Genomic DNA, 23,656 nt, shown 5'->3' with positions numbered 1-23,656 from the left:
CTCCTACCATGACATCTAATCACTATACTCCCGCCATGACATGTCATCACTATACTCCTGCCATGGCATGACATCACTATACTCCTGCCATGACATGTAATCACCATACTCCTACCATGACATGTCATTACTATACTCCTGCCATGGCATGTCATCACTATACTCCTGCCGTGCCATGTAATCACCATACTCCTGCCATGACATGTCATTACTATACTCCTGCCATGACATGTCATTACTATACTCCTGCCATGACATGTAATCACTATACTCCTGCCATGGCATGTAATCACCATACTCCTGCCATGCCATGTAATCACTCTACTCATGCCATGACATCACTATACTCCTGCCATGACATGCAATTACTATACTCCTGCCATGACATGACATCACTATACTCCTGCCATGACATGTACTCACTATACTCCTGCCATGACATGTCATTACTATACTCCTGCCATGCCATGTAATCACTCTACTCATGCCATGACATCACTATACTCCTGCCATGACATGCAATTACTATACTCCTGCCATGACATGACATCACTATACTCCTGCCATGACATGTAATCACTATACTCCTGCCATGACATGTAATCACCATACTCTTGCCATGACATGTCATTACTATACTCCTGCCATGGCATGTCATTACTATACTCCTGCCATGGCATGTCATTACTATACTTCTGCCATGGCATGTCATTACTATACTCCATCTAATACTGCATCCGATACTGGCAATTACTTCAAATGTCCTCTGTCTCTGTCTCTCCCAGCTGATCCTGTCCTCCCTCTCTTCATCTCAGGACTGAATGCAGTTCCTCTTGGAAGGCTTCTGGTGTCCCTTTCCTAGAGGGAAATGAGAAAAGAATGGATGAGCCAACAAACAACAACTCCATGTGAGGGACTATTGCAGTTAATATTCAAAGACAAATGAAAACCACAAATGGTAGAATATAACAACATACCGTCATCCTCTCCTTTGTTGAGGGTCATTAGAGACATACTTCTTTGAGGCAGTTTTGAAGGCTTTTTGTTCTTAAATTTCAACAGGGACGGTTTCTCTACAATCTCAAATGAGTCCTCAGTGGCAGTGCTATTCGTCTCTGAGACTTTGCGGGTAGAGGAGGGGTTTTGGCGGGTCGGGGAGGGGTTTGGGCGCGTAGGGGAGGGGGTTGAGTGGGTAGGGGAGGGGTTTGGGTTGCAAGGGGAGGGGGTTCGGTGGGTAATGGAGGGGGTTGGGTGGGTAGGGGAGGGGTTTGGGCATGTAGGGGAGGGGGTTCGATGGGCAAGGGAGGGGGTTGGGCGGCTAGGGGAGGGAGTTGGGTGACTAGGGGTGGGGGTTGGGCAGCTAGGGGAGGGGTTTGGGCGGGTGGAGGAGGGGTTTGAAGGAGTGGCCCCATCCTCCTCTATAGTCTCATTGTTGTGATTGGATCCTCTGCCTTTCAGGAAGAGCCTGAAAGAACTGCGTTGTTTCTTTCCACCTAAGGCCTGGCGCTTCTGCGAACCTCCCTTCCCATCCTCCTCATCCTCCACAGGAGAACTGGGGGACTTCGCAGTGACCTTGTCCAGTTCCACACTACTGCCCCCTTTGGCATGGAGTAGCGTCGACAGTCCGTTCCGTTCGAGTCCACCGCCCAGTGAGTCTCTGAGTGTGGAGAGGTCCTGTAAGGACCCAGTGAGCCCGAGACTGTTCCCCACCACCAGAGAATACTTAGGGTTGTGGTATTTATGTGCAGGCACCCTCTGGTCAGCCTGCCCCCGAGAGTCCCCTAGAGACACCTGGAAACGGGAGGTGGACATCAACAGGGACTTGGGGACCACCACCTTCCGTACCGGCGCAGGCATGGGAGGCTTGGTAATGTGGAACTCCTTGTAAAGGTCCACATTCTCAGATACAGCATACATTTCCCTGAAGTCATTGTCAAAGAAGTCCACCACCTGCCCAGACATTACTGTGATGGTGTTCCTGTCCATCCTAGAGGAGCTCCATGTGAAGCTGGAGATGACAGAACAAGAGAGTGAGACACAGACTCAAAGCTCAAAGAGTAGGTCAAATCATGTTTGCTCTGGCTGAATGAATGTGAGTGGAAGTGTATGACTGAGAAATTGACTGACCTGTAAGAGCCAAACATAACCTTTTCTCCGTCCACCAGCATGTATTTGGAGCACAGAGAGCCGGGCAGCCTGCCAAATGACAGGGCCAGCCCAGAACCTTTCACCGTTCGCACACGCAGGTTCTGAAAGAGTCACACAGATACTGAGTTAGACAGGTGCCCTTATTACAGTATAAACCATGAGTCAGTGACTATCAAACTTCCAAGTACTGAACAGTATCATATCAAACACTAAGGGAAATTGTGCTGTTACCACCCACGACCAAAGTAAACTTTCAAGGTAAGCAAATCCAAAACTGGTGATGCAAGGGTTGAGTTAAACCCCTTGAGTATACAGTCGAGGCAGATCTATTTACTGAGCAAGGAATGGGAGTGAGTTGGAGAGAGTGAGAAAGACTGTCCGAGACATAAACACAGAAACAGACACGTCAGAAGGATGCTACCCTATGCTGTTAACACTTGTTTGGTCAAGGATCAAGTTCCACAGGTCTGGATTGTTTTTGGCCCAATGAACAGCAGTTTCTATGAAACAACAATGACAGAGTCTCGACACTGGAAGGGCCTTTCAGAGGCTTATCAACTGACACCACACACACACACTAGGTTATCCAGCATTCCATATAAAATAGGCTAGATCTACTGCACAAGCTTCTGTCTACATAGATCAACATCTACAGATGTAGGATCTTAATTTGATCACCATGTTGCAGGACATTTTTAACTTGTGGTGTATTTGAGGTTTAAAGAGGCTTCTGAAGTTTGTAATTTCCACTTTGAAATGTCAGACTTGATTTTCCCGTATGAAAAATGTATCAACCCCTACAAAAATGCCCATGAATCATAATCCACATAATAATTCCCATTTCCTGTTGCTGCAAGATTATTTTCCTGCTGTAGCAATCTGGTTCAAATTAAGATCCTACACCAGTATAGACAGTGTGCTAATATGGGTGATAATAAAAGAATAGGCCAGAGGAATATTCTGCCTTTTACTGCCAAGAAGTTGTGGCTGCACTTTCATTTTACATGACACTCTGCTAATTACCTAGTAATGACATGGTAATACCATAGCTAAGTATTACTTGTTCCTGTTTGTATGTTGCCTACTGCATGCCAAAGCATCCCTGTCTTACCCGTAGATGCAGAGCAGTGATCTGTAAACGAGTGCACATATCCAGGAAGTGGGGCATACCACAAGCCTCCAGTATGATGTACACAGCCACCCCTCGTCTCTGTGCTGCGTCCAATAGGTCCTGAAGGATATGCAGGTCTGTAAGGTGGTCCATGACTACAGCTACTACCTGAGGATCACACATCGGAACGTTAGAGGAAGAACAGAGGGGGATGATATCTCTGAATCAAATCAAATTGTATTTGTAACATGTGCCGAATACAACAGGTGTAGTAGACCTTACCGTGAAATGCTTACTTGCAAACCTTTAACCAACAATTCAGTTCAAGAAATAGAGTTAAGAAAATATTTACTAAATAAACTAAAGTGAGATTTTTTTATAGTAATCTAAAAGTAACACAAGAAAATGACATAACAATAACGAGACGAAATACAGGGGGTGGATTTGAAGGACTCAAAGCAGGAGATTTATGGTTCAATTGCTGGAGTAAGATTAGAATCTCCCTAATTAACTGGAAAAACAAGTTGAGCCGAAATGTAAAGATTTATTTTCTTATGACAAATTTTCCACTTCAATCCAAACACAAGTATGTCAAAATATTTGAGAGGCTTGAGGTGACTGATAAATCTGATGAATAATACCAGACTAGTTGATATTTACAAAGATCAAGCTAGAGAGGACAGAGGAAAGACAAAAGTGTAAATTCAATAAATAACCCCGACACCTCACACATGCGTGCGCACACACGATCATATACACACACACAGACACACACACAACCACACACACACACACACACAGACACACACACAACCACACAGTTATTGAAATGTAAATCCTATAATCCTTGAATGGCATTCGTTTAGGTAAAAACAGAGCTGGTTGTCTTTCAGGAGCACAGACTTTGCATATGAAGAAATGTGAGCACTGGTGCATTACTATGACCTAGTCCTGTACCACACTAGGATAGGGCAGTGTAATGCTCTCTGCCTCATGCTGACAGTGGTAAAGGAGTGGTGATGACAAAGTATTGGACAGTGAAGGCCTTGTTATAGTAAGGCTAGAGTCACTTCCTGGCTCGTCCTTTATTTTCTATTAATTTATCTTTATTTTAACAGGCAGGTCAATTTAAAACAAATTCGTATTTACAATGACGGCCTGTCATGATTTCAGTTTGTTTAGTTCATTGACATACCTAGTCATATGCACACAGAACAGCTGGTCACGGGCTTGTCTTCCCTGTCAGTAGATCATTAACCTGTCTCAAGGAGTGAACAATGACCGCTCATTTGCATTGTTCTCAGTGAAATACCATCTTTTGGTATTTTTTCATTAGTCCACTGTTGAAACAGTCCCACAATATTGTGCATCATCATGATGATGTGGAAAATAACACTTTGCTTCTTGAAAGTTTGATATCTTGAAAACTTGACTGCTGACAAGCAAAACATTTTGGGACTTTGTCAACAGTGGACTAATGAAGAGCCAGACACCGGATATGGACAAGAATCAACTTTGCATGTACGAGGATAAAAAAATATTTAATATTGAGATTGCATGAATTGGAGATAAAATGTGAATGTAAAGTGATATGTATTATTCCATTGTTCCAGAGAAGTTAACTGTAACCTGGTCAAACACTCCAGTCTCTTATCTGGATTTGGGATACTTATACCCACAGTGTTTTAGCTCAAGTTTGCATGCTTATCTCCTTTCCCTATAGCCGTGTCCTCCTGTGCCAAGCTTAACCCCAGAGTTATGCGTTCTTCCTCCTGACATTTAGTCCCAGGCAGCATGACTGACAGGTTACCCAGCCATTTAGAGGGGGAGGGACTCTTGATTGAGTGAGTTGAATTACAGTGGATGTGGGAGGAGAAAGCCTCGTGTGGACGTGTTTTTAAACACTGACGTGAGGCTGGGGAAACACTTTTGAATGACTTGTTACAGGTTCTGATGTGAAACTGTCTGACATTTAGAACTGTGAAATGTTTGGCCTTTCCAGCTCCTCCACGTGTGGCTTCGCTTGTTACAACACCCCTATCTACTGCATGTGTTCCATCCAGTTAGAGATCTACGGTGAAGATTCATTTCAAAACTTCTGTTAACTGTTGATAATTCATTGTAGAACGTAATGACGTGATGAAGGGGAAATGAAGATGATTGAGATTATCACATCAGTGTTCTATATCTATGATAATAACAGCATAACATAAATCAATAGTCAATAATCAACAATGGTCAATTATGTCATCGTTTCATTTCATAATAAAATCAAAATAGAAGTAGATGTTTTACATTGTTGCTAATCGCCTTGGTTCATTTTACAGTACGACTCCTCAAGTAAGACTCCTCAGATGAGCAAGGACCTGGCTGTCCTAAGCCTTAAGGACACACATCTCTTGTTCAATTCACATGACTGCCAAAGTCAAGGGGTGTGAATACTTTCTGAGGGCACTGTAGGTCAATGAAGAACAATTAGACACATTCCCCTTTCTCTATTTTTTCTTGTTTTAACTTTATTTAACTAGGCAAGTCAGTTAAGAACAAATTCTTATTTACAATGACGGCCTAGGAACAGTGGGTTAACTGCCTTGTTCAGGGGCAGAACGACAGATTTTTACCTTGTGAGCTCGGGATTCGATCTAGCAACCTTTCGGTTACTGGTCCAATGCTCTAAGCACCAGGCAGGTAGCCAAGCAGGTAATAAAACCTCATGTCAAAAAAAGGAGTTTGTTGTCACAAGGCCTAGGTAGCGAGTGTAGTAACTACACTGACAAATTCAGATCTGATAAATAGGCCACTAGAACTGACACTAACTATTCTATGTAGTGTTGAGAAGTTTACATTAAATTAACAGAACCCATTTTATAACTTGTCAAGATGAAGAACACAAATGCATGATTCAGGGTCATGCTGACTCAGGATTCAAAGTAATTTGTAAACTGTTCTGAGCTACAAAGAATGAGGGGGAACAATGTGAGGGCATCACTCAATAATTTAGGGCAGAGAATAAATTATGTAAACTATGTTATTCACGTGTAATATGCTGTTATCAATTTATATTAGAACTGGAATTACCTTGTTAGATTCTTGAATGAGTCTCCTGACAACCTCTTTTATATGGGGCCCCTTGTTTTTGGGTGGGTGCGTGTGCACGGATACTCGCGTAACACCTTTATAAAAACTAGTGCTGCCTGGCCAGCCGATGTCAAGCGGCGGGACATCCGTGTCCGACATCTGAGGCCAGTATGTGGAGTGGACCCCCGAGTCTGCATTGGACTCCTGAGCCTTTTCGTATTCGCCCTTCTCGGTCTCACTATCTGAATCATATTCATCAAAAGTTTTTCGAATCCATTTAATCTCGCGGGCGGATAGAAAGTCTCTGACGTTGTCCTCTTTCAGTCGCATCTTGAACGCGCCATCACCGTTCTTCAATAGTTGCTCGAGCGCGGCTCGCTGCTCCTCGCAGTAGTAGAATTCTGCTTTGGATTCGGGTATCTTTTCGTTGACATGATCTTCGTCCATGCACAGAAGCTGAGACTCGGCCATAGCAGCGGTATCCGGAATTTTTCCAACCGTTAATTCTTCCTTCCCCTGCAGTTCTCCGTAGCATACACCTTTACCTGTATTGGGCGCGTACACAGGTGACGTTCAAGAGGTAGGGGGAGGAGTTCTAAACTGTTAAAATCTAGTTCAAATGTCAAGTTTTATTGTCACGTGCACAAGAACAGTGAAATGGCTTTCTTGCAAACTCTTTCCCAACAATGCAGTAATCAATATAAGTAGTAGGCTTACTATAAAACAAAGAAAAATAATCACAAAATAGCAAAGACGGCAACCACACAGTACGGCGCCATCTCTGTGTGTGGTTGAGGTAATTCTTGCATGGAGAATGTGATTATTTTGAATTTCCATAAAGGCCAACCAAGAATTGAGTGGTGTCACGTAAAGCACATTGATACTGTAGTGTATAGGCTTGTAGGTTTAACATAGAACTCAATACAGATACATTTGCCTACATGATGTTGTAATGTCTAGCCAACTAAAATGAAATGACTCAAAGCAAAAACCAAAACAGTTCAATTCCAAATGTATTTATCAGACCCTGTGCTTCGGATACTATTCTCGGATGCTCTGGTTCTGTGACATACATTTAAAAAAAAACATTTGGTCACAGGTCAGCAGTGTTGGGGAAGCTACTCTGAAAATATACAGTACCAGTCAAAAGTTTGGACACACCTACTCATTGCAGGGTTTTTATTTATTTTACTATTTTCTACATTGTAGAATAATAGTGAAGACATCAGAACTATGAAATAACACAAAGGGAATCATGTAGTAACCAAAAAAGTGTTAAACTAATAAAAATATATTTTATATTTGAGAATCTTCAAAGTAGCCACCCTTTGCCTTGATGACAGGTTTGCACACTTGGCATTCTCTCAACCAGCTTCATGAGGTAGTCACCTGGAATGCATTTCACTTAACAGGTGTGCCTTGTAAAAAGTAAATTTGTGGAATTTCTTTCCTTCTCAATGTGTTTGAGCTAATCAGTTGTGTTGTGACAAGGTAGGGGTGGTATACAGAAGATAGCCTTATTTGGTAAAAGACCAAGTCCATATTATGGCATGAACAGCTCAAATAAGCAAAGAGAAATGACAGTCCATCATTACTTTGACATGAAGGTCAGTCAATCCGGAAAATGTCAAGAACTTTTAACGTTTCAGAGTGAAGGAAAAGCAGCCAACAAGTGCTCAGCATATGTTGGAACGCCTTCAAGACTGTTGGAAAAGCATTCCAGGTGAAGCTGGTTGAGAGAATGCCAAGAGTGTGCAAAGCTGTCATCTAGGCAACGGGTGGCTACTTTGAAGAATCTAAAATACTTTTTTGTTGCATACTACATGATTCCATATGTGTTATTTCATAGTTTTGATGTCTTCACTAGTATTCTACAATGTAGAAAATAGTACAAAATAAAGAATAACCCTTGAATGAGTAGGCGTGTCCAAACTTTTGACTGGTACTGTAGGCTAGTAACCAAGCCACCAATTACTTCACTCTGGAAGAAGTTAAGCTACACTAATGCTTCCCTTAAGGAAAATATAGTTTACTTAACTAAAGTTACTTTGAAAAGTAGTTTACTACATCCAAACTTGTTTGTGAAAAATTATCATATGTAAATCTGAAATGTCATGGACTACAAATTGCAAGACTAAATTCAAATCTAGGTAGTGTTTTCAGTAGTTAATTCCTTTTTTTTGCAATGTAACGCTGTAGTAATTGGATTAGGCAAGTCTGATGTTGAAAAAGAATGGAAACGATTGCCTACTTCACACATATTTTACTTTATTTGAAATAAAAAGTTGTGTATTTTCAGTAGTTACTGCAACGTTACATTGCAAAAACAAACAAAAAAACTACTGAAAACACTACCTAGATTGAATTTAGTTCAACTACCACTGAGCTACTGCAAAATGTAGTTGAATTACATGTAGTTCACTATCACCCAACACTGCAGGTCAGGAATATAGTTCTCAGTGTCAGATCATTAGAGTAATCTTTTGAAAATACTGTCCCAACTACAACAAAAAATATTTAAATACATGTCATTTTGTCCTAAAAACATTTAAATTAAATACTGAAGAATTCCATGAATTCCTATGGAAGACTGCTTTTGAGGAGTGACAATATGGCCGACCGGTGGCTTCAAAGCATCTCATTGGCCAATACATAGCATCAGCAAGCCAGGGTTTATATACATCATTGTTTTAATTTAGACAGATGACAAGCATACCCAAACTGACATTGTAAATTTGGTAGTTCACTAACAAGACATAATTTGCTATGGAGACCTCACAATTAAAAGCAAGCACTACAAACAATACAAAAAAGTAGCAATACAGTGTAGTACCATACAGTAAATGTGTGGCAGCATAGCTCCCAGTTTTCAACCTCCAATGGATATGACACTGTAGTTGGGTTGGGGAAGTTCCCTTATAAACAGGGGCGGACTTAGTGATTTGGGTGCATAACATTTTGTTATGGGTTTTATAGTAAAGACATCATTTAACTGTAAAAAGAAATTACCTTTTAATGTGCCATTTTTGTTTAACCTGTAACCTTTATTTAACTAGGCAAGTCAGTTAAGAACAAATTGTTATTTACAATGACGGCCTACCAAAAGGCAAAAGGCCTCCTGCGGGGGCGGGGGCTGGGATTAAAATGAACACAACAAGTCATGATGTTTTCATCTGATTGTCAAACAATCACTTCTTAAAGTAACATCCAAACAACTTTCCTTCAATTTGCAAGTGACAAACTATCTCACTGGAGATGATCTGATTATCCTAGTGAGCCAAACAACGCCCCTCTGTCTTTCTATATGGTTCCAATGTATCTGATTCTGTCTGGCCAAAAAGCGTATGACATGCCATACTCTGTTTGGCCAGATTGCATCAGATACATTGTCTACACATACATGTCTTCTGCCTCGATGACAATGTCAGTATTACAAGCAGCACTTGTCTTTTGACTAAAGAAATGCATTAACTTACAAAAATGTTCTGTTAAATCTTCTTTCTTTCTTTTTATTTTCACTGGTTGCGTTAATTGCACATTTCTCTGCCCCGCTGTGCAAGCACCTCATTGATACAGCTTAATTACAATGAAAGTCAAATGTGCAATCATATCGCGTGAAACAATGCATGGGAACTCTGTCAAGGTGGAATAGTCCATTATTGTAAACCAGTTGTGGGGTCTCATGCAGAGATATTATTGGGGGGAAAAAGAAGATTGCTAGTATTTTATTATTATGCCCAGCTCACAAGGCACCTTGATGATGTCAGGCCTGAGGCAATTGCCTCTTCTGCCTAATGGTAAGTCCGCCTCTGCTTATAAATCAATGTAATTTAGGTATGTCAATTGTACCATGCTGAGCACCAGCTTTAAAATAAAAATAAATGTGTGAGCATATGTTATCAGAAATCATATGTGAACCAATTTCTTTTTAGTCCTACAGTTTGGGCTGCTGAAGTTTCTGTGTGTTGCCCGACTCTTATCATCACAGTCCATATGATTGGAGAAGTCCAAAGAGCGACTTCTCTCTCTAAGCTTTCCTCATAATGGTGTGGTATAGTTGGCAGGGAACAGACCACTTTTACCCCGCAATCTTCCTTTCCACCACGATGGATCAGAGTGATCCAAAATGTCAATGACATCACCTGCACGGAAGCCTAGCTCGTCCCCTTCCTCCGCTGTGAAGTCGTACACTGCTTTCACCTGCATGACTGCCCTCTGGTACGTACGTACACACACACACACACACACACACACACACACACACACACACACACACACACACACACACACACACACACACACACACACACACACACACACACACACACAAACCTGTGTTAGGTAATAGTTGGCCATAGGAACCAGTCATTTCAGAGGACATCAAGGATGAGCCCCCATTTACTGACTACAGTAGGCTTACTGTACCTGTGGATGAGGTATGGTTTCAGATGTCCTTTGGGGGGCTGGCAGAGAGGTTAGGGGGGTGTTTCTACCAGGGGTGCCTATGGTGTGAGCCCTCCCCTCCATCCCAGGTCTCTTACTCTGGGGGAAGAGAGGAGAGAGGTTGAACTCAGGTCAGACTCTAACCTTTAAACCAACCTACAGTATGTCTCAGAATCACAGTAAAACATTACAAACCCAATGAAATCAAATAAAAGCAATGACATGGTTTTACATGACCATGGTACATAGCAGCGTCTGAAAAACCGACATGATTCAAAAGACTGCATTGTAGGTAGTGTAGGTTTGTACTTTGGGGTGAGTACTGTAGGGTGAGTGGTGTTTACCTGCTGACTGTGAGGAAGGTCTGAGGCCCTGCGGTGTGACGTGGCTGCAGTAGGGGACCCATAGCTCCTCTCCTCAGGTAGACTCCCCCTCTTCAACTGACAACAGAAGGATGTGGACAGGAAAGGGTTAATAAAGGCCCAGTGCAGTCAAAATGTAGTTTTTATATCATATTGTACAACAGCTGATGAAACTAACAAAAACATTTGATCAGTGTTAGTTGCTGGTTGAAAGTACAATCTACACAGGACCTTCTGTGTAGAGGTTTGATTTTCCATGGTGACATCACCATGCGGTACATTGTTTAATAGACCAATACCATTGGTTAATTGACCATTCTGGTGCAATAGCTCACTGATTTCAGTTCCTGTATCTGTGGTTGAGAGTACAGAAGATACAGAAGAGTGGGAAGTCAAGAAAGGGAAGGAAGCCTTCACTAAAGAGTTGATTGAACTGAGATAATATACGGCTGAAATACCGGTTGGGGTGCGGATGGGCTCTGGTCATCCCGGCTACCGTCTCTGAGGTAGATGTCCCGTTGCTTGGAGATGGAGGTGTTCTTGTAGAAGTCCACCAGCTTGTTGAGGGAAGTGAATTTCTCTGACCACAGGAAGTAGTGGCCTTTGCTGTCCTTCATCACTTTGAAATGCTGCACGTCAAACTCATGTCTGAGGGGAAAGTATGGTTTTATATATCAGTGAAGCATGTCACAACACAACATCTGGCCTCTTAGTCACATACAGTACATTGCAGGTTTAGGGTCAATTCCAATTAAATTCCAGTCAATTCAGGAAGTACACTGACATTCCAATTCCAATTATTTTCAATGCTTTTCAATGAGGAAGATTTGGAATTTGAATTTGGTTAAGTGTCTGAATTAATTGGAATTGAAATGGAATTGACCCCAACCCTGGTTGACACTGCCTGGGACTATTTTTATATGAAATGTGTGTCGATTTGTGATAAGCATGCCCCTGTGAAGAAATTTAGAATCAGTGGAAGGGACAATCCCTGGTTTTCAGATAACTTGGCAGAATTAATTAGAAAGAGAAATATCTCTTGGGCTCAAGCTAGACATACAAGTGCTCCTATTGACTGGGCCTCCTTCAGAGCGCTAAGAAACAAATACACAGGGTTGATCAGGAAGTCCAAATCAGATGACTATTTAAATGCAGTCACAGAGAACCTAAACAACCCTACCAAGTTCTGGAAGCTAATCAAATCAGTGTCAGGTTCTAATGTATCCTCTGGCCTTCCTGACCATTTAATGATGGATTCTAATGAAGTGAAAGATAAAGCCGATATTGTAGGGGTTTTTAACAAGCTCTTCATATCTGCTGCTTCAGTTGTTGATAATGGTGGGGCCCAGGCCTCTAATGTAAGCTCTGTTACAGTCAACTATGATATAGGCCCTCATGTGAACCATTTGATCTTTGAGCCTGTTTCTTATACTGAGGTCTATAAAGCACTTAAGGCTATAGACACTAAAAAGTCTGCAGGTCCAGACAACTTGGACACCTACCTCTTAAAGATAGCAGCTGGTATTATTACTGAACCTGTGGCTCACATTTTCAACTTGAGTCTCTTGACCAATTCCATGCCTGGCATTTGGAAATCAGCTTATGTCCTCCCACTGCTAACGGGAGGAGATCCCTCAGATGCTAATAACTATCATCCCATCTCCCCTCCCTATCCTGGCCAAAGTCTATGAATCCCTAGTGAACTCACAGTTAAAAAACATGTTAATTGAGAAGAACATACTGAGCGGGGTTCAGTCTGGCTTTAGATCGGGGCACAGCACCACAACTGCAGCTATAGCAGTGGCAAACAACATCATTAATGGACTTGATAAAAAGCAACATTGTGCTGCTCTGTTTGTGGATTTATCAAAGGCCTTTGATTCAGTTGACCATGAATTGTTGCTAGCTAGACTCAGAAACATTGGTCTCAGTGAAGGGGCAGTAAATTGGTTTAGGAACTATTTTTCTGACAGAACACAATGTGTATATACTGACAATCATAGAGATTAATAGAGGTGTGCCCCAGGGTTCCATTTTAGCTCCTGTGTTGTTCTCAATTCTTATTAATGATTTGGGAAATGGGATACAACCAGCAAAGTTAAATCTATATGCAGACGATACAGTCATATATTCATGTGCTCCTTCTCTGGTTCAGGCTGTTGAAGAGCTCCAGACTGCTTTTCAGTCACTGCAGGCCTCCCTTTATGGTCTCAAACTGGTCTTGAATGTACAAAAAAATAAATGTATCACCTTTACCAGAGCTAGAACTCTGCCAGAGAACGTTAGCATTGTCACATCTGGTGGCTTCTCCATTGAAAAAGTGTCATCCTACAAATACCTAGGTATTTGGTTGGATGACAAGTTGTCCTTTAAAGTTCATGAGGATAATCTTGTGACAAAGCTTAAATTGAAATTGGGTTTTTATTTTCGTAATAAGGCTTGCTTCCCACTTATGGCTAGAAAGAAGCTTGTTCAGGCCACTTTTCTCTCTGTCATTGATTATGGTGACTTGTTGTATATGCATGCAACTTCCTCCGTCTTACAGGCACTGGACTCTGTTTATCATGCATCCTTGCGCTTTATTACAAATGCCAAGTCACTCACCCACTATTGGTAGGTTGGACCTCACTTTATATGCGCAGAAAGATACATTTGTATGTGTTCATCTACAAAGCCCTTTTGGGTAAACTCCCTCTTTACCTCTGTAGTCTGGTCTCCTTCACCACCAGCAGTTACCATACCCGGTCTGCTAGGTGGTTGCTACTTAAAGTCCCCAGAACATTCACAGTATTAGGCAAGACTGCCTTTTCTTTTTGTGCACTAGACGCATAGAATAGTCTACAATCCATGTTTCATCTAGATATGTTAGTGCCACTGAAGGAATTTAAAATATTGATGGGAGACTTTTTTAGGCTGGATCATATTGTTGTATGTTTTAATTATGTAATGTAGTGAATGTTGCTGCCTTCTTGGCCAGGTCTCCCTTGAAAAAGAGACTCTGGGTCTCAATGGGCTTATCCTGGTAAAATAAAGGTAAAATAAAAATAAATAAACAATGATAGGATGTGATGAGTTATGATTCAAACAATTTAGTTGTGTCCTGTCCTATTCCATAAATCCAAAGTCAACTGTTTCTCTGGTGCAGTACTTTCATTGTCCCCTGCTGGCTTATGTTAGATATTGCAAGGAAAAGCTGTACCAGTATTATCAAGTATAGCCGACAGAAACGGAACTCTTCCCTGGCTCATAGACATTTCATGAGAAATGGAGGGAGATTGTGAAAATGTTCACAGATGAGTTTTGCAGGTTAACATGTTAGCATATTTGACAGAGTTCATGCGGTGTAAACTCTAACCCCCCTAGGTACTGTTTTGTAATCAGTGAGCTCCCTGTAATACCCTGGCCTGAGCCTACACCCACCCACCTGACAGAGATGGAGAATTCTCCAGGGGAGCTCTGACTGCCACGGATCAGGAATCCCCCCACCTCCCTAGACATCAGGAGCTCCTCAGCAGAGCTGCGGCTTGCCGTCTCCTTGAACCAGCTGGACAGAGAGAGATACAGTATACAGATGTGGCTATACTGTACTTACTGTAAGCATACAAACTCATGTTGTATGTGTGTGTTCAAATTCATTTTATGGATGAGAATGAGTAACTTTATTTCACCTTGGGGTTTGTCTCTCGATGTAGTTTTGGGGCACAAAGCCTTCCTGTCCATGCAGCTCTGCCTTAAACCACTCATCTTGACTACCTAGAATCTGATTAGGGAACAGAGATAAACAAAAACAACAGAGCTCACTGTTTAGGTTTAATATTACAGCAGAATACAACAGTAGAACTTTGTGTGTAGAATTTAGGAATTCGATTAGTGGAATGTGTCTTTAAAGTCAAGTCCCACACTCAGTTGTACTACTGTCATTCTTTAGTCTTACTATGGCACGCTATTCTGAATTTTAATGTGTCTCCTCCCATTCTCTCTCAGGTCATACTCACTTTCAGGATGTCTCCCTTTCGGAAGCTCAGCTCATCCTCAGCCGTAGCATTAAACTCGTACTTTCCTCTGGCTTCCATGGCGAGAGGTGGAAGGGTCAAAGAGTTGGAATAGGGAGGCAGAAGGACTGCAGTCGGTCTATGGAATGAGATGAGTCAGGGAGAGTTGTGGGCTGGTAGTTTCAAAGTAAGCAAACTATACAGTGCAGTCAAAAATGTTATTTCCTGTGTTTTAGATATATTTCGACACTGAGGTTGGAATAATACTGTGAAATTGTGAAAATTATGATAATGCCATTTTAGCGTAAGAGCTGTTTGAAAAGACCGCCTGAAATATCATCCTGTTTTGGTGGGATGGAGTTTTGGCAGTAAATTAGTTAATAGACCAATATGAAAGAGTTCCGAACTTAGGTCGACATTGCCAGTAACTTAACTGGTGGGGTAATTCTGCTGAGGTGGTGCAGTGGTGGTTTGCAAAATACAATTGTTACCAGCCTAGACTAGACTATGCTGTACATTCTGTAATCTGTGAATATTGCACCTGAGGCTGTAACAGCCATTGCATGGGGGAAATACATTCAGTGGGATAAAACGCAAAAAAAAAAAAATTGTAATGGAGGAGATGACATAAGAGGAGTTGTGCAATAAGAACACAGATTTAGTTTCAAAACCCTTTGGTTCCTAACTATGAAGTTTAGATATGGAAAATGAGAATTAAGGAAATGGGGAAACTGGAAAATAATTTAGAAATGGAAGCAAAACAGAGAAAAGTTGTCTGAGCCAGACACTTCCCGTTACCTAATGTCACGAAGCTGAGGAGAGAACAATTCTTGTTTCGGTAGTTTGTAGCATTCACCATGTGTTAATGTTTACCTACGGGACACATAGACAGACATGAGCATGGAGGAACAGGCAGAAGAGCGAGTCAGAGGAGGACAAACAACATCGGGAGCTGTCCATTTCCCCTTTCAATTAAGTAAAAAAAAACACCGTAATTTTCAGAGATTGATATCTCATGATGGTAATCATCTTTGATGTTCAATTTGCTGCTCTCCCACGTGTGTGTGGTTGAAGGGAGGTCTGCAGTGTATGCTCCAAAATCACATATATTATCCATCCCCAAAACCATAGATACACATGATTACATACAATTTCATAAATCTATCCCAGCCCTACCTCTCTACCTATTCAGCCATCAGACACCGGAGAGAGCCAATAACAGCGCTGTAGTATCAGCTTCTATTGCTCACCACGGCTCCAATCCTGTACCCTGATTAAAACTCCTACTCTGCAGTAAAAGACCCCTTCTGTTCCCCCTCTCTGTCTTATTCAGAGCGGATATGAGTGAGGGTAGATAGATGATAATGAGAATCATTCACAGAGCTATACTAAGCCGGATGGAAGGCCGCATAAACAACATGAGGACAACTGAAGATTAAATTCAATTACATGAAGAAAATCGTTTCAAACTATGTGTGTTTCTGTCAGACCCAGATGTATCTCTTTCTCTCTCGTTTTCTTTACCAGACAGGAACTATTCATTAAACCAGAGGAGGAAACTCTCCTCTGTCTCTCTCTCTAAAGTCAACACAACATATTCACTTATTGACAGTAATAGCTCACATATCAGTTTGATAGAATTGTTATATTTAAATGTAACCTTTATTTAACTAGGCAAGTCAGTTAAGAACAAATTATTATTTACAATGACGGCCTACTCCGGACAACGCTGGGCCAATTGCGCGCCGCACTATGGGACTCCCAATCACTGCCAGATGTGATACAGCCTGGATTCGAACCAGTGACACCTCTTGCACTGAGATGCAGCGCCTCAGACCGCTGTGCCACTCGGTAGCCCACATATGATAACAAGAGTCTTTTTTCTAGGAGGTTTGGATGATCAAGGAGAAGGTCAAGGGATATCACCACACATTCCATTGACATAAATTCAACAAATAGTTTAATCTAAATGATTCCCACTTCAGTTGAACCATGTGTGTACACAGAAGTGCACTCAATCTGTGTTATCTAACTCCTTCGCTCCATAAAACCATGTGTGTACACAGAAGTGCACTCAATCTGTGTTATCTAACTCCTTCGCTCCATAAAACCATGTGTGTACACAGAAGTGCGCTCAATCTGTGTTATCTAACTCCTTCCCTCCATCAAACCATGTGTGTACACAGAAGTGCACTCAATCTGTGTTATCTAACTCCTTCGCTCCATAAAACCATGTGTGTACACAGAAGTGCGCTCAATCTGTGTTATCTAACTCCTTCGCTCCATAAAACCATGTGTGTACACAGAAGTGCGCTCAATCTGTGTTATCTAACTCCTTCGCTCCATAAAACCATGTGTGTACACAGAAGTGCACTCAATCTGTGTTATCTAACTCCTTCGCTCCATAAAACCATGTGTGTACACAGAAGTGCACTCAATCTGTGTTATCTAACTCCTTCGCTCCATAAAACCATGTGTGTACACAGAAGTGCACTCAATCTGTGTTATCTAACTCCTTCGCTCCATAAAACCATGTGTGTACACAGAAGTGCACTCAATCTGTGTTATCTAACTCCTTCGCTCCATAAAACCATGTGCCGTAAACACAGTAAAACATGCATGCAGCCAAACAGGCACTTCAGTTTTAAATCACTTGCCTCACCGAATGGCTCTGTTTTACTAATGAATGGAACTAATGAAGTGAACCTCCTGTTTCCATTGCAGATTAGCCCTCATAAACATTATCAATATAACTCTTACTTTTGATTTTAGATAAAACATATCCCAGCAGCTTGCTGAAAAGGCATGTACATAAACTGCATACATCCAACAAATCTCAAAATACTGTCAACTGCACTGACGAGAGAGATATAGTAAGGTAAGACACTACACTGACAAGAGAGATACAGTAAGGTAAAACACTACACTGACAAGAGAGATATAGTAAGGTAAGACACTACACTGACAAGAGAGATATAGTAAGGTAAGACACTACACTGACAAGAGAGATATAGTAAGGTAAGACACTACACTGACGAGAGAGATATAGTAAGGTAAGACACTACACTGACAAGAGAGATATAGTAAGGTAAGACACTACACTGACAAGAGAGATATAGTAAGGTAAGACACTACACTGACGAGAGAGATATAGTAAGGTAAGACACTACACTGACGAGAGAGATATAGTAAGGTAAGACACTACACTGACGAGAGAGATATAGTAAGGTAAGACACTACACTGACAAGAGAGATATAGTAAGGTAAGACACTACACTGACAAGAGAGATATAGTAAGGTAAGACACTACGCTGACGAGAGAGATACAGTAAGGTAAGACACTACACTGACAAGAGAGATATAGTAAGGTAAGACACTACACTGACGAGAGAGATATAGTAAGGTAAGACACTACGCTGACGAGAGAGATATAGTAAGGTAAGACACTACACTGACGAGAGAGATATAGTAAGGTAAGACACTACGCTGACGAGAGAGATACAGTAAGGTAAGACACTACACTGACAAGAGAGATATAGTAAGGTAAGACACTACGCTGACGAGAGAGATATAGTAAGGTAAGACACTACGCTGACGAGAGAGATATAGTAAGGTAAGACACTACACTGACGAGAGAGATTTAGTAAGGTAAGACACTACGCTGACCACCACTAAACCCCTTACCCCACCCCAATGAGCATAAACCACTGATAAAATCTTTGTAAAAAACACTGGTCAAATACATCCCACAAACTACTTAATCATTCTGCTGTCAGGACAATTCTGCTATTAGACAGCCGTGAACACATACACACACACACACACACACACACACAGACAGAACCTCGTTGTCGTCACTCTAAAGCCCTCGAATGCAACTCTGGACCTCAAAGCCAGTTCCACTGCATTTGTTCATTGTTCCCCTCTAATTATGGACTGATTTAGACCTGGGACACCAGGTGTGTGTAATTAATTATCAGGAAGAACAGAAAACCAGCAGGCTACGGACCTCACAGGGTAAGAGTTGAGTGCTCTAGAGCAGGTATTTGTACGCACAATGCCGTCGGGGGTCCGCCAAATAAACATGTGATTCACATTTTTTTTTAAATAATTATAATATTTGTTTTTCTTCACATTTTCAAACAGTCCATTTATATTTTCCAACGGGGCTATACATTTGGGTGAGGTTTTTTTATCGCCTGAGTAGCCTCGTTTCACTGCCAAAAATCAAATGAAACCATCTAGTGTTCAGCGAAATAACAACACAATGTCAAATACAGGTAGCCTAGTCAAATAATTAACATCCAATCACATTAACTGTTACTCTCTCGCGGGAATTCCACTAACGGTCCATATGTAGCCAAACGTAGCTGCTGCTCATGTTGGTATCTGTACTTATGGCGCAAAACCCATGACAGGGAGACATAGTGGAGTGGTAACGCGCATGCAAGCAGTTGTCCAGATGCCACTTGGGTACACTGCAGCATCCACCGAGAGGCTCTTGCTACCAAGGGAATGCCTGACAGCTTGAAAGACGTTTTGGACACTACAGTGAAAATGGTTAACTTTGTTAAAGCAAGGGCCCTGAATTCTTGTGTATTTTCTGCACTATGCAATGATATGGGCAGCGACCATGTAACGCTTTTACAATATACAGAAGTGCGCTGGTAATCTAGGGGCAAAGTATTGACACATTTTTTTTAATTGAGAGACGAGCTTAAACTTTTCTTTACTGACCATAATGTTCACTTGTCTGACAGCTTGCATGATGACGAGTTTCTGGCCTATCTGGGTGATGTTTTTTCTCACCTGAATGATCTGAATCTAGGATTACAGGAACACTCTGCAACTATATTCAATGCGCGGGACAAAATTGAGGCTATGATTAAGAAGTTGGTGCTCTTCTCTGTCTGCATTAACAAGGACAACACAGGTCTTTCCATAACTGTATGATTTTTTGTGTGCAAATGAACTCAAGCTTACGGACAATGTCAAATATGATATAGCGAAGCACCTGAGTGAGTTGGATGCGCAATTATGCAGGTACTGGGTGACACAAACAACTGGATTCGTTATCCCTTTCATGCCCTGCCTCCAGTCCACTTACCGATATCTGAACAAGAGAGCCTCATCGAAATTGCAACAAGCGGTTCTGTGAAAATGTTATTTAATCAGAAGCCACTGCCAGATTTCTGGATTGGGCTGCACTCAGAGTATCCTGCCTTGACAAATCACCTGTTAAGACACTGATGCCCTTTGCAACCACGTACCGATGTGAGAGTGGATTCTCAGCCCTCACTAGCATGAAAACAGACACAGACTGTGTGTGGGACATGATTTAAGACTGAGACTCTCTCCAATATAACCCACCATTGCAGAGTTATGTGCATCCTTTCAAGCACACCCTTCTCATTAACCCGTGGTGAGTTATTCCCAATTTTCGATTAACAAATAAGGTTTTATATGTAAGATGGTTAAATAAAGAGCAAAATTATTGATTATTATTATTTGTGCCCTGGTCCTATAAGAGCTCTTTGTCACTTCCCACAAGCCGGGTTGTGACAAAAACTCACACTCATTCTTATGTTTAATAAATGTATCGTATAGTGTGTGTGTGGCAGGCTTACAATGATGGCAAAAAACAACATTGTAGAGTGCGCTGACCCTGGTGCTAGAGGGGGTACGCAACTGAAGGTTGAATGTTTGAAGGGGTACGGGACTATAAAAAGTTTGGGAACCACTGCTCTAGAGGATGGAAGTCTCAAACATGTAAAACTGTAACAAAACAGTAGCCAAGTCCCCTGGGAAGAGACAGTGCAGAGCAGAGGGGATCTACTCTAGTAACATGTCACCAGTGAGGTGAGCCAGGGGCATGTTGGCAGTGTGCCAACGTCCCTAGAGCTCCTCTGGTATGGTGACCTGGGTGAAGGGGATATTTGCAGTGGTTTCGACTCTCACTGACCACATGAATTTTAGCTGGATTTTTTCTTAGCACTTTTGTGCCTCCTCAACAGCCCAGTAGGTTGTTATATAGTCTTGTGGGGCCAAACATTACACCATTACTCAAGGAAATAGGATTATGATGTCTTAAACAGATATCTTTATTAAATAACGGACATTGTAGAAGTGGTAAGATCTATTACGGAGTAGCGTGCATCATTTTCTTTGTTGGAAATGTTAGAAACGGTAAGTTTTATAATTAAGGATTTACATTATGCAAAGCCTAACTATGTGAAGGCACTAAACATTTCTCTACACTTCACAAATCAGAGATTAGTGAGGAATGTGCAGAATGTGTTTTTGAGAGTAACTATGACATCCAACTACCCAGCACTGAAGAGAACAGCACTAGACAATACTGTATATACATTTATACATTTCCATCCATTCTCAATTATGGGAAATCCAAATTCAACAAGTTCTATATATTTTAGTTAACAACAATTTACCACCATGTAAAGCATTGAAAGATCCAGTGATACTGTACTGTTTGTAATCTATTTGACACACCATAGTAGCTCACACTATGTCAATTAGACTGACATGGCTAGCCTACTATGATTGAATCGAGGACCTTGTTTTAGCAAATAAACAACCCCCCCAAAAAATGTTAACTTATAAAGCTTGCTCAATAGTGCACCTGTCCTCTTCAGTGGCTTTCGATTTGAACTGAGTTTCATATCAAATGAAAACACATTATGAACATACTTCCTCATCACATAAATACAACTATTGTTGAACTTATCTCCTACTACTCATACATTACCACATCCCAGAGGAGAAGCTATTTGACCTTGTAGAGCACTGAGCACACAAACCAATGAGGAAAAAACGTTCACGCAAAAAGCTATTTCAAAATACCTTTCACATCACCATGGCATGGGCAGGGGGACTATATGTGAAGTTCGTTTTCAAATAATTTAGCAATAATGAAAATGTTTCAACTGTTAGGTCAAAGATAATATCCTTGTTGTTATACATTTATAATAGCATTGCATAATATGGTAACAAGTTGTCTCATAGCCTACTTATGTGCTCCAGAACTATATTGCATATCCTTTTCACCAATGTCTGTGGACAACTGTTGGTTACTGGGGACAGTTATTGCTTGTATCAAACAGCTAGTTAAAGTACACTATGTGGCACTTCTTTCAATTGTCCGGTTAGTTGCCATAGATTCAGAATCTAAAAGATGTCCAACAACTTATAGGGAGAGAGAGACAGTTCTCTAACCACTAAAGAGCAATGATTCACAATTCAGATGAGAGGAAGCTGACTAATTATTATAATTAACTACATTACAGAAATTGTGGAGTGGGTACAACTGTAACAGCTGTTCCTAAGATTAGAGAGAGAGACTTCGATGACTATAAACCAGTCGCTGAAGTTGAATGGATTGCTCTGCAAGCAGTGTCTTCAAGCCAGCATGACATTATAAGAGGTTTGGTTATTTTGGTGACATGATTTGGCTACCCATATAACAGTGGGTATATTACATTTACATTTACATTGATGGTTGCATCACGTATGTAAGAATAATCAAGCATTCTTCAAATGGGTAAACTGTATATTGCAATATGATATTTACCTTTATCTCATGTAAAGAGCCACGCGTTGACAGTCACAAGAGGTCGGGAAATTTACGCGGCCAGCAGGGCTTTGCCAACTAGATCATAATTTCAGTCAAAATTTCGCAAATTCGCATCAAAAGGAAAACGTCATATTCGTAAAATCATAAAGGTTAAATAAAACAAATCCGTTAAAGACTGTTTACTTCCGCGTCCTTTCATTGAAGTATAACAACGCTGAGACTTTCGAGTTCCCTCCCCAACACGCACAATAGCTGAATGTCCCACGGCGGAGATGAACCAGTTACTTGCATTTGGTTAGAGACCGCCTATTTTCAAAAGGAACTTTTGGACTTTACCTCAAAAATGCGGATGAATAAAACAGATCATTTTCACAATAAATAATAAAGGCTTATGCACTTGGTTAGAGACCGCCCCTTTTCAAATGGAACTTTTGGACTTTACCACAAACATTCTGAGGCACTGCATCCCAGTGCAAGAGGCGTCCCTACAGTCCCTGGTTCGAATCCAGGCTGTATCACATCCGGCCGTGATTGGGAAGTCCCATAGGGCGGCGCACAATTGGCCTAGCGTTGTCCGGGTTTGGCCGGGGTAGGCCCTCATTGTAAATAAGAATTTGTTCTTAACTGACTTGCCTAGTTAAATAAAGGTTAAATAAAATAAAAATACATTTAAATGAATAATGTGACAATATGTAATAAAGGCTTATTGCATGAGGTGAAACATTACGATAAACACACGCAAACACACACACACAGTATAGACTTTATTCCTGTGATCTTCCATGTGTCTTTCAGATAGGCAAATTAATGCTCCTTGGCATCATCTTGAACAAGTCCAAATGTTTCACATTCTTTCGGATGGCATGCACGAAGAGCTCATTGGAAATGGGCTTCCCACGATAAAACACTGACACTCCTCAAACAAACTAAA

At 41.3% G+C, this 23,656-nt stretch overlaps 2 protein-coding genes across 2 annotated transcripts; both read right to left on the bottom strand.

The window, feature by feature from the left end:
* Window positions 1-811: 811 nt before the first annotated feature.
* On the bottom strand, window positions 812-7,474 carry LOC120034018 (protein FAM83F-like). The gene is made up of 5 exons (XM_038980411.1): window positions 6,338-7,474; window positions 3,260-3,427; window positions 2,128-2,249; window positions 978-2,008; window positions 812-858 (listed from the first exon to the last, which is right to left on the bottom strand). Exons 1-5 carry the CDS (start codon window positions 6,806-6,808, stop codon window positions 812-814), a joined length of 1,839 nt encoding a protein of 612 aa, XP_038836339.1. The 5' UTR covers window positions 6,809-7,474.
* A 1,886-nt stretch (window positions 7,475-9,360) lies between these two features.
* Window positions 9,361-22,998, bottom strand: LOC120034550 (growth factor receptor-bound protein 2-like). Its single transcript, XM_038981150.1, has 8 exons — window positions 22,723-22,998; window positions 15,138-15,273; window positions 14,811-14,902; window positions 14,567-14,686; window positions 11,601-11,790; window positions 11,125-11,220; window positions 10,763-10,879; window positions 9,361-10,552 (listed from the first exon to the last, which is right to left on the bottom strand). The coding sequence occupies exons 2-8, from the start codon at window positions 15,213-15,215 to the stop codon at window positions 10,376-10,378; spliced, it is 870 nt and encodes a 289-aa protein (XP_038837078.1). The 5' UTR covers window positions 15,216-15,273; window positions 22,723-22,998; the 3' UTR covers window positions 9,361-10,375.
* Window positions 22,999-23,656: the final 658 nt, after the last annotated feature.

Source organism: Salvelinus namaycush, chromosome 41 (assembly GCF_016432855.1).
Source record: "Salvelinus namaycush isolate Seneca chromosome 41, SaNama_1.0, whole genome shotgun sequence".
Classification (NCBI taxonomy): domain Eukaryota; kingdom Metazoa; phylum Chordata; class Actinopteri; order Salmoniformes; family Salmonidae; genus Salvelinus; species Salvelinus namaycush.
Note: the sequence above shows the minus strand (reverse complement) of the source record. Positions and strands in the feature narration are given on the sequence as shown.

Coding starts and splice junctions, on each gene's coding strand:
- LOC120034018 (XM_038980411.1), bottom strand. CDS start 6,808: ATGGCCGAGTCTCAGCTTCTGTGCATGGACGAAGATCATGTCAACGAA. Junction 2,250..3,259: donor TCACTGCTCTGCATCTACGG/GTAAGACAGGGA, acceptor TGACTCTTTCAG/AACCTGCGTGTGCGAACGGT. Junction 859..977: donor CAACAAAGGAGAGGATGACG/GTATGTTGTTAT, acceptor ATTTCCCTCTAG/GAAAGGGACACCAGAAGCCT.
- LOC120034550 (XM_038981150.1), bottom strand. CDS start 15,215: ATGGAAGCCAGAGGAAAGTACGAGTTTAATGCTACGGCTGAGGATGAG. Junction 11,221..11,600: donor GCCCATCCGCACCCCAACCG/GTATTTCAGCCG, acceptor TTCTGTTGTCAG/TTGAAGAGGGGGAGTCTACC. Junction 10,880..11,124: donor ACCTTCCTCACAGTCAGCAG/GTAAACACCACT, acceptor CTCTTCCCCCAG/AGTAAGAGACCTGGGATGGA.